This window comes from Diabrotica virgifera, chromosome 4, assembly GCF_917563875.1.
Source record: "Diabrotica virgifera virgifera chromosome 4, PGI_DIABVI_V3a".
In the NCBI taxonomy this organism is placed as follows: domain Eukaryota; kingdom Metazoa; phylum Arthropoda; class Insecta; order Coleoptera; family Chrysomelidae; genus Diabrotica; species Diabrotica virgifera.
In genome coordinates this window covers 96961790-96973919 of record NC_065446.1, presented here as the reverse complement: position 1 = coordinate 96973919, position 12130 = coordinate 96961790, and the positions used below count along the sequence as shown (strand labels likewise).

Here is a 12130-nt window from a genome sequence, read left to right as displayed (position 1 = left end):
TCCAAAGCGTAATCCAAATGAGTTTCTACGTTGTTTCATAACCGTTGACGAAACATGGTTCCACTGGTATACACCAGAGACCAAGGAATAGTCGATAAAGTGGACGTTACCCCGCGAACATACTCCGAGAAGGGCGAAGACTGACCAATCTGCTGGAGAGGTGATGGCCAACATTTTCTAATATTCACAAGGTGTGATCTATCCATTTCCTGGAAAGGGGCAAAACAATCACAGGGCTTTACTATGCCGCATTATTGGCCCGATTCGACGCCGAATTTCAGCAAGAACAGCCATAATTGGGGAAGAAAAAATATTTACTCTTCCTCCATGACAACGGTCCGGCTCACCCATACGCTATCGCCATGGCCAAATTGGTCGAACTGGGCTACAAACTGCTGTTTCATCCAACGCATTCTCCATATTTGGGCCTGTATGACTTCTTTTTGTTTCCTTGAAAAATTCACTCGCCGGGCAGAAATTTAAGTCGAATAAAGAGTTCATCACCGCCACGGAAGTCTACTTTGCAGACCTCGAGAAAAGTTATTTTTCAGACGGGTTATAGAAGGTGGAGAATCGTTGGATCAAGTGTATCCAGCTAAGAGAAGACTACGTTCAAAAATAAATCTCCACGTTTCCAAAATTTTCGTTTTTTTTTTGAGGCTATCAGACCCCTCTAGTATTCACCGGGAACTCCTTTATTATTGAGTTCTCACCACAAAATCTCTCGAGAAACTCTTATCATATAAAACAAAGTAAGCTATCAATCGAAATAGCACAGAAAACGACAATAAATATCGTTCCCATACTACCAGATTGACAACAGGTGGAATACTTTCTTTGGTTACACGTCCTGAGATTTTCAAAATTTATAAATCAAACAGGATGCCGAGGAAATTAAGATGAGAGAATTTTAAATAATTCACAACTCATCTGCTCAGCGTCGTAAAAGTTCCAACAAGAAAGATTCCTTAATACTCCTACAAAAGAGTAAATGAATTAAAAATGTATAAACATTTTCAATTTCTTTGCAACACAAAAATGCAGCAGCTGCATAATACTCTGGTTAAATCGGAGAGTGCAGTAAGAGTCTATACCGGCTTCAGAGGTCTTTTCCCCCTCATCAGTAGTCCCATATGCTCTTTTCTCCGATTTCTCCAGGCATCACACTTTGGGCCCTTCCGAATTGCAAAGAAAGAAATGTCACGAATGAACTAGAGCCATCTACCGAAAAACAAAGTAAGTTATCAATCGAGTTGCAAAGAAATGTTGCAAAGAAATTGGAAATGTTTATAAATTTTTAATTCATTTACTCATTTGTAGGAGTCATCATCATCCAGCCTCAAAAGTCCACTGCTGAACATGGGCCTCCTCCCCTCGTTTCTAATCCCATCTATCCTGCGCCGCTCTCTTTGTAGGAGTATTAACATAAGATTCGCTAATGACACCGTTATAATGGCAGATACCCTGGAATCGCTACAAGAATTGCTAAATAGAATTTACGATTATTGCAATCGATAAGGACTAAAAATAAACAAGAAAAAAACTAAATTTATGATTGTCTCAAAAACAGAACATGGAAACGAAAGGTTAAAGATAGAGCAAACCCAAATAGAAGAAGTTAAGACATACAAATATCTGGGAACCTGGGTTGATGACAAAAATGACCAAAGCAAAGAAATTAAAGTCCGAATTGAAACTGCAAGGCAAGCATTTATAAAAATGAAGACACTGCTTACAAACAAAGACCTTCAGTTGCCTCTCATATTGAGGGCTCTAAGATGCTACATATTTTCTATATTGGTATACGGAATGGAAGCTTGGACATTGAAGAGACAACACGTAAGAAGAATAGAAGCGTTCGAAATGTGGTGTTACAGAAGAATATTAAAAATTCAGTGGGTTCAAAGGATTACCAATGTTGAAGTGCTACGACGTTTAAATAAGGAGTTAGAAATTATGAATGAAATGATGACACCGTGTTAGTAGCAGAGTGCGAGACGACCTACAAAGATTATTGCACGAGTTCAACATTAACGCAAAAGAAATGAATATGAAAATATCAGCCCAAAAAACAAAAAGCTTAGTAATTGCCAAAGAACCAATAAGATGCAAATTGGAGTTAGACAATCAAATTATACAACAAGTAATGACTTTCAAATATCTGGGAATTAATCTATCAGCCGACAACAATATCGAAAAAGAGGTAAAAGACCAAATAATTAAAGCCAGTATAACGGCCGGATGCCTAAACGACACAATTTGGAAAAACAAACACCTAAGATTGGAAACAAAGGCCCGAATATATAAGTCAGTTATTAGGCCAGTTATGACTTACACGGCCGAAACAAGACCAGATACAAGCAAAACACGAAGACATCTGGAAACCAACGAAATGAAGATCTTAAGAAGGATTGCTGGAAAAGGACTACAGGATAGGGTAAGAAGTGAGGAAATCAGACGCATATGTGGAGTAGACAATATCAATACCTGGGTAAAGAACAGAAAAGAAGAGTGGAATGAGCACATAAGCAGGATGTCTGAATCAAGGATAGTAAGAATAGCCAGGGACAAGTCACCGTTAGGCAGGAGAAGTATAGGACGCCCAAGGAAAAGATGGAATGACAACTTAGGGGCAGAACGAAAGGCACCATTGAAGAAAAACAGGCAGTACTGCCTATATAAAAGAAGAAGAATAAGAAGAAGATGAAGAAATTATGAAAAGTATAAAAACTAGAAAACTGAAATATATGGGTCACATCACCAGAGGAGAAAAATATGAGTTGCTGAGAATTATTATGCAAGGAAGAAGAAGCATAGCAAGAAGACGCATCCCCTGGCTGAGGAATCTTAGAGAATGGTTTAACTGTAGTTCATTAAAACTATTCAGGGCAGCAGCCAACAAAGTGACCATAGCCATTATGATATCCAATAGAAGAGGGAACTTTAAGAAAAAGAAGGAGTATTAAGAAAGCTTTCTTGTTGGAACTTTTACCACGCTGAGCAGATGAGTTGTGAATTATTTAAAATTCTCTCTTCTTAATTTCCTCGGCATCCTGTTTGATTTAATTTTGAAAATCTCAGGAGGTGTAACCAAAGAAAGTATTCCACCTGTTGTTAATCTGGTAGTATGGGAACGATATTTATTGTCGTTTTCTGTGCTACCCCTATTGATAACTTACTTTGTTTTTCGGTAGATGGCTCTAGTTCATCCGTGACATTTCTTTCTTTGCAATTCGGAAGGGCCCAAAGTGTGGTGCCTGAAGAAATCGGAGAGAAGAGGATATGTGATTACTGATGAGGGGGAAAAGACCTCCGAAACCGGTATAGACTCTTCCTGTACTCTCCGATTTAACCAGAGTATTATGCAGCTGCTGCATTTACGTGTTGCAAAGAAATTGAAAATGTTTATACATTCTTATCATACAGTTTCTCAAGATCAATGAATACCATACGAGGATTTGTTTCTTTATTCCTGTATTTTTCCATCAATTGCCTTATAATGACAATTTCATCTGTTGTTATCTGCCTTGCATAAAACTAAACTGATGATTAGATATAATTTACTATTTTTATTGTGAATATTGATCATAATTTTAGTGTAAAATATGTTGATTTTGATGTTTTACCTACATTTCAACATAGATATAATATGTTTGGATCTTTTACCAGGAAAAATCCATTCAACAACAGCACAAGAAAACCATGATATAGAATAGAAATATATATATTTATTTACGGGTACAATGATGTTACCATAATTATTCAATTGTTAACATCATCTTGCCGCATTCCCGTCATTATTTGCCAAACATCTCTATCCAAGGAATCGTCTCTTGTAAATTGCGGTCATACATTGATTTCCTGGGGCTCTCATTCCACGACCTTCTCGGTCTACCCCGCTTTCTTCATCGTGGTGGTTTGCACTAAAATATTTGTTGAGACCAACGTTCTTCAGGCATTCTTAGCAGGTTTCCAAACCATTTCAATGATCTTCTTCACTACCGCTTCCTCGGCGTTCATTCTTGTTCTTACTTCTTCGTTAGTTGTTCTTTCCGATCTTGAAATTCTTGCATTTCTTCTTATATAGTCCGCTTTCACGGCTAGTAGCCTACTTTTCAGATCTGCGTTGGGAGTCCATACTTCCGAGCCATAACACAATACCAACTCCACTATTGCTCTGCCCACCCTTTCCTTGTTTTTATTAGAAATATTCTTACCCCACCAAAATGAATTCAAGCTTCCCACAATTTGTCTGCCTTTTCTTGCCTATCTTATCTCTGCTCTCTGCTCTGCTCCTCTGGGGAGCAGAGATAGAATACAAATTAAAAACATTTTACTCAAAGTCGAGAGTATTAAGATTTTCGGGGGTCATTGACAATTTTTCTGCGGTATAAAAACCACCAAACGAAAACAACAACATTAAAGATCAGCACAAACTTAAAACCGTCAAAAGGGGGGGGGTGGGAATATTAAACATATATGTATATTAAAACTCTAATTATTGGTATAAAATGACAACTTATTTATTAAAATTAAAATAATCCTCACTCAAAAAATTCTTCAACTGCTGAAGAGGAATTCCTAGAGATTATGCTGCTAACATTGAATGTGGTTGTATTATCTTTTACAAAACAGTTTTCGCTGTTCCACCACTGACCTAAAATTTATGGTTAAAAAAATACTATTAAGTAGAAAATACAATACAAAAAAATATTTTTGTAGTTTATTTTTGGTATCATTAATATTACCCTTAATTGATGATGATTAGTTTAATTTCTATACATTATTTATAACCCGATCAAAGAACACCAAACATTACGAAAACCTCAAAAAATTTGCGGATACGTAGTTGAAATTACCCACCCCTCTATTTTACAAAAATTGGAAAATACCCCCTTGTCGTCAGCGAAAAAATATACATTCAAAATAAGTCCGGAATTTGATAAAATGACAATTCTAAGCAAGTTTTGTTCTATAAAGTTTGTTCACTAAGTTAATACCTTTCGAGTTATTTGCGAGTGAATATGTTCATTTTTAACAAGAATGAACATGTTTTTGGGCGGTTTTTCGCAAATAAGTCAAAAAGTATTTTATCGAAAAAAATATGCTTAGCAAAAATGTAGCTTATAAAAAGTGAAAAATTTATGTATGTATTAAGTCTGTAGACCCAGTAGAAGCAGAATTGTAGTTAATGAAAAATATGTTCATATTCGTCAAATTCCAAATCGGATATTTCAACGTAAAATAACCAAAAAATGAAGCACTGAAAACTCAGTACAACCTTTTTAAAGTGTTTAAAAAAAGTGTTTTTTGTGTCTTAAAAAAGTTGCTATACTTCGTCCCAACTTGACTTTACAGTATAAGGAACATAGGCAATGCATTCCTTATGAGAGTTTTTAGCGCGGTGATGCCGATTTTATCAAAAATACTGTAATCGAACATTAGAGAGATTAAATTAAAACTGTTTTAGAAAAGCAATCTACAATTTTAGGATTCATATGCGTTTAAGTTTATTTGAGATACTATGTTATTACGCGTATGAATCCTAAAATTGTAGATTGCCTTTCTAAAACAGTTTTAATTTAATCTCTCTAATGTTCGACTACAAATTCCTTTTGATACAATCGGCATCACCGAGCTAAAAACTCTTATGCCTATGGTGGGTGCCTATACTGCCAAGGTGGGGCTGAATATAGCATCAAAAGTAAGCCAGTTACGCTCAAAATAAAGTTGGTCCCTTTTTATTTGGAAAAAAAAATCGTGAATATCACCCCCTAATCAGCATCCCAAATAAAACTAATCATTACCACTTCACAAGTTGCTTTACTCGTATATGTATTGTTTATATGATCTGTAAGTTCCATCGTTACAAAGTACTTATTTTTTAAAGGACTCTAGTTGAAAGGGCTTGAAAGATTCTAATCACAAGCGCCATATTATCTTAACCAATTTTTGTCTTAGAGAAAAACAAAAAATCCAAAATATTCAGAAAAGCAAAAACCTACATTGTTTTACTGAGATTTTTGGTATCACTGATAATTTTTAGGTTATTTTGAAAGAAGCATTTTTTTTTTCAAAATTAAAAATTAGAAAATTTTACTTTAAAACCAAATGTTTTTCAAAAATAAGCAATTTGAACCGATGAAACTTACAGATCATTATAAATAAAACATAAGTAAAGCAAATTGTGAAGCGGTAACGATTAATTTCATTTGACAAACTAATTAGAAAGTGATGTGCCCGATTTTTTTTATATAAGAAAACAACATAAAATAATAGGTCACAAAAAGTAACAATGTAAAAAGTAACATCACAGTATGTAGATAAGTGTACTTTAACACATTCACGGACACGACTGCATATGCAGACACTTATAAAGAGACATGACTGTGTGAAGATGAAGATGTGTCCGTGAATATATTAATGACATAATGTCAAACATATGAGAATCATTCTGGCAAATAAAGACAACACTTAACACATTTTCTTATTACCTAGAGTATTGCTGTTATTATTAACTGATCTTATCTGATGAGTTGACATTGCATCTCTAACCAACGACATTCTGATATCGCTCAAAAGCATTTCTATCGATGAAGAAAGAAAGTTATTAAATAATATTTTACCTATTACATGTAACATACAGAGTGTAATTTATTTAACAAATTAAGAAAATATATAACCCATGTTGATAGCAATATTAATATTGGTCCAGATAAATAATAAGGTTTTTGTTGGGACACTCACCCAGCCAGATTGCAAACAATGTGCTTTTTAAGGTACTATACCTAATATATTATAAATACCAGAATGCCCGTCACTATTCGGAGGCATATTATTAGTTGTTAATAAATGGCAGAAAAGGGTCAAAAACGGCAGTTTTTTCCTTTAAATTGCTACAGATAAAAAAAGCATAATTAAATTTACGCTCAACCAAACTTACATAAATATATGGAATCATCTGATATTTTTTATTATTTTAAGCGAATTAATGCTAAATTAAATTTTCTTCCATCGCATCTCTCAGACTCAGGAGCCTAACTACAGGTTCTACAACCAAATCAACATACCTGCGTGCTATTAAAGTTGATTGGATGAAAATTAAAGGCTTTTTTTTACCAATCATAATTCCTCCCCAGAACATGACCATTGCTCTTTTATATTTATGAACAAATTTGGCAGTTTCCGTTCTTGCTTGTATTCCTCGCCCTCTAAGTACACGAATTCGTTAATCATCTGATTTTACACATATTTTCATTTGAAAATAGCACACTTTTCCAACTTCCAATGTTCCAGTTTTGGTGTTGGGGACACCAATTTACGTGATGAATCTTGTGCTGCCTAGTTAACTCGGCATCACGTAACTTCCTCCTGCTATAAAGGCCTTGGGCACGGCAACTCTTCTTCTTATCGTTTCAACTAAAATATTTACACCTACAGCTTCCAAAAGCTGCAGGTCTCAATTATTACATAGCGATTCCATACAGGGTGTTTCATTGGGAAAGTAACATACGTTAACTGTAGAAAGAGGACAGTTAGGCAGTCTTAAAAACACCATACTTAATGGGTCTTACTTCGTTAATAACAAAGATACTGGATGTTTTATCTATTTTGCCATTTTCTTATTTGGTTCATAACTTTTTAACCACGCTGTATATTTCTTTTATATTTAGCACGCAAATATTCTTTAGGGTCTACAATCAACTAATTTATTTACAATTGTAAAAAACCCAGATCCGGATTAAAAATTATTGGAAAAATATTCCGACCAAAAAACAACACCCTGTACATTAAATTTTTTTCAAATGGATCTTGCATTTAAAAAGACGATAAAAACTAAATTTAGTGGTATACTTTGAACTTTCGGCAAAACGATTTTTCTGGTAAAATTTTGAATTTAAATTCTGAAATTATGTGAATTGCAAGAGCTTCAAGTAGAAAAAAGTTTAAATACGACTTATAAGTTGTTAATCACACTGTATATTTATTTATATTTAACACGCAAATATTCTATAAGGTGTCCAATCAATTAATTTATTTACAATTATAAAAAATCCAGGACCGGATTAAAAAATTTTGGAAAAATATTCCGACCCAAAAAAACACCTGTATATTAAATTTATTAAAAAGGATTTCGCATTTAAAAACAGGTTGAAAAACTAAATTTAGTAGCATACTTTGAATTTTCGGCAAAATGATTTTTCTGGTAAAATTTTGAATTTGAATTCTGAAATTATGTGAATTGCGAGAGCTCTGATAAGTAGAAAAAATTAAAATGGTGTGGAATATTTTTATTAACAAATTAATAGGACCTCCCATTACATCCTAACCGGTGAAGTGTATTTAGATTTTTTAGAAAATATTTTACCAGTACTTCTAGATGATAAAAATATCAATATAGGTGGAATACACTTTCAGCATGATGATGCTTCACCACACTACCGACGCATAGTTAGAGGTTTTTTATCCACAAATTTTCCCAATAGACAGATGGATTGGTAAGGGTGGTCCTCATGCCTTGCCTTTCACGATCATATGATTTTAATCCTATAGATTATTATGTAAATTTAAATATCTAAAATCCAAAGTTTATAACGAGGAAATAAATAGTAGGGAAGAAGTTCTTGGCCGGATTCGAGACGCCTTTCAAGAAATGAAGAATAAGCCTCACGAGCTTAGGAAGTCAGTCAAACTAATAATAAAAAGAGCAAGAAGGCAAGACTTTGCCTTCAACAAGGTGGTGGCCATTTTGAAAAATTACTATAGTTTTGATAAAGTATTTTTTAGCAACTTTGTTCTGTTTTTTTTTTTTAATTTTTAAGATTTGTTCGTTGACAAAAGTTATGTATTTTTTGTGGACCCGTTATTATTTATTCATTAATTAAAGGTGAATATTTGTTATGAATTATTTGTAGCCATTTTAGAAAAACACTGAAATGTTAATATTTTACCAATTTAGATTAAATAATTGTCATAATTAAAATTTAGTCACATTTTAATTTATTTTTAATTCGAGCTTCGCAATTCACATAATTCCAGAATTCAAATTCAAAATTTTACCAGAAAAATAATTTTGCCGAAAATTCAAAGTATACCACTAAATTTATTTTTCATCCTCTTTTTAAATGCAAAATCCTTTTTAAAAGAGTTTAATATACATGGTGTTTTTTGAGTCGGAACATTTTTCCAATATTTTTTAATATGACCCTGGATTTTCTATAATTGTAAATAAATTAATTGATTGGATATATTTTAGAATATTCGCGTGTTAAATATAAAATAAACATACAGTGTGGTTAACAAGTTGTAAGTCGTATTCAATTTAATCAAGCTCTCGCAATTCACATAATTTCAGAAGTGAAATTCAAAATTTTACCAAAAAAAATCATTTTGCCGAAAATTTGGAGTATACCACTAAATTTAGGTTTTTATCCATTTATCAAATGCAGAATCCACTTTTAAAAAATTTAATATACAGGGTGTTTTTTTGGGTCGGAATATTTTTTCAATATTTTTTAATCCGGACCTGGACTTTTTACAATTTTAAATAAATTAGATGATTGTACACCTTAAAGACTATTTGGGTGCCAAATAAAAAATAAATATACAGTGCGGTGAAAAAGTTATGAACCAAATAAGACAATGGCAAAATAGATAAAACACCCAGTATCTTTGTTATTAATGAAGTAAGACCCAATAAGTGTGGTATTTTTGAGACCGACTAAGTGTTCTCTTTCTACAGTTAACGTATGTTATTTTCTCAATGAAACACTCTGTATAAGTTTGGTTGAGTGTATTTTTAGTATTCAGTTTTTAATACATAGATGGGTAAAGGTTTAAAATGGCAGATTTTGAATTTCGGTAAGATCATTTTGTTGCTTCGTAAACTGCAAAATAAGGCTAAAATTTTAAAAATCAAAAATTTGCTATGCCTTTTTTAAAAATAGTTCTTAAATAGTGCAAATAGTTCTTAAAATGCGCAAAAAAGTTCAGGACAATTCTTTAATTATTTTAAATTTTATTCAATGTGTTTATCCCTCACAGTGATCTTTTTAATGTTATGAACCGTAGGTTCATTTTTGCGAAAGTCATAGCAAATTTTTGATGTTTGAAATTTTGAAGTTACCTATTATGCAATTTCCGAAGCCACAAACGATCAACCCAAAATTCAAAAATCTTCCCAATAGGCAATACATTTTTTTATTCTTGATATTGAGCTGCTCTCCTTTCTTTTTAACATGTTCCCTCCAGCATAGCCTAACGTCTTATGTAATAGAGTATCTGAATATTATTTACATCAACAGGAGTGTGTTGTTTTTTCTTGTTTATAAAAGTAATATGGACTGGACTGACTTCATTTCGTTTAATTTGATTTTCCAGCATTTAGACCAGTTGTTTAGAGGCTACATCAAAACAGAAAATGCGTTCCGAGATTGCAGCTTTATATTGAATATTTTGTCGAGATATTTGGCACATATATTCGTAATATAGTAAAGAGTGGCGAAACAGATCCCAATTTAAAAAATATGTTAGTATCTGGAAATTACTTTTTAATTAAATAAAATATTACAAAGACGAGCCTGTACCGCCATTATTAAGACCAAAAAATACACTTCAGTCGAGTATATTTTTAAGTTGTAAATATAATCAAAAATATGTACCAAAAGAAAATAAGAAAAACTAGTAAAGTTTATAATTACACTTACCGCATTCAGACCAAGGTAAAGTACTTGAGAAACTACTGAAAATATAAAACAACGTCCATGCTATAATCACACAATAATAAACGTCCAAGAAAAACACTATGGTCATCGATGCATATCCTACGCCTTTCAAAATAGGACACAGCTGTCCAACAAAAGTCATTCCTCCAGATCCAAGGTACTGTCCAATGGCGATCTCTTGAAAGAAGAGCGGAATTCCACATATAAACATCGCAATATGGTAGGTGATTAAAAATGTTCCTGTAAGAAAATAATAAGACTTATAAGAATAATAAGAAAATTACTAATCCTATTATTCAAAAAAGGCGATAAGAAACAACCAGAAAACCACAGATGTATCAATTTGCTAAATATTATCCTTAAACTTATAACTAAAATATTGCAAGAAGGAATAATAATAATATATGAGCACTGCAGGCCTAGCAGGCCCATGGCTTGATGTACTATTCGCTTCCATTCTCGCTTATCGTTAGCTTTCTTTTTCCAGTTGGTTATGTTAAGTCTTGTCATGTCTTCTTTGACCTCACTGCTCCATTTTGACTTCGGTCTTCCCCTTCTCCTTCTTCCTGCCAATGCACTAGTTATTATCATTTTTAGGACTCTCGCTGAACCCATTCTCTGGACGTGACCCAGCCATCTAATTCTTTGAGCTCTTGTTACTGCTAGCTAGTATATTAGGTTCTTGATAAAGCTCTGATAGTTCCTTGTTTGTTCTTCGCATCCATTGTCCATTTACGTTCTTCACACCAAAGATTTTGCGCAGTAATTTTCTCTCCAAAACTAATAGCATTTCTTGTTTTTTTTTTATACAGTCCATGTCTCAGATGCATAAGTTACGATTGGCCTTATTACGGTTTTGTAGGTTCTTAACTTTGCTTCTCGGGATATATTTTTGCTTCTCAACGGCCTGTTGACAGCATATACGGCACGGTTACCTGACATAATTCTTCTATGTATTTCTTCTTGAATATTAGAGTCCCTTGTGAAAATACTTCGTAAGTATTCAATCCTTTCCACTTCTTCGAATTTATATTGGGTTCCTTTTGTTGTTTTCATCGTCATGTATTGACCTTGATTAAATTGTTTGTTTGACCATTCCATTTGCAAGAAAGAATAAATTAGCTATATAATATAAAGAAGTGAAGCAATGCAATAGAAATATACCCTCATTTCTATGTTGAATAGATGGACAACTTACGAAACCCATTTTCTTCAAATGTCATCTCCGCGACAGAGGTCGACAACCATCATAGCTATTCGTACTTTGGAGACGGCTGCTCTGAAAAGTTTTTCTGATGTTCATCCGTACCATATGCTTCTCTTTACTAGAATCTTTCCATGCATAATCAGTTGGAGCCAGTTGTATCTCTTTCTACTTGTAATCATAGGCACCCATGCCCATGGGC

General features: G+C 33.3%; 1 protein-coding gene across 3 annotated transcripts in view; it reads right to left on the bottom strand.

Moving 5' to 3' along the window:
• Positions 1-12130, bottom strand: part of LOC114332268 (sodium- and chloride-dependent GABA transporter 1-like) — a 230178-nt gene that overhangs the window by 85041 nt on the left and 133007 nt on the right. For 2 of the 3 annotated variants that reach the window (XM_028282037.2, XM_028282035.2), the window contains exons 3-5: positions 10707-10964; positions 6495-6587; positions 4549-4657 (exon numbers count right to left, since the gene is read on the bottom strand). In XM_028282037.2, coding sequence (XP_028137838.1) covers positions 4549-4657; positions 6495-6587; positions 10707-10964 — 460 coding nt within the window. The remainder of the gene's footprint in view (positions 1-4548; positions 4658-6494; positions 6588-10706; positions 10965-12130) is intronic. The other variant, XM_028282038.2, reaches the window with a different exon arrangement.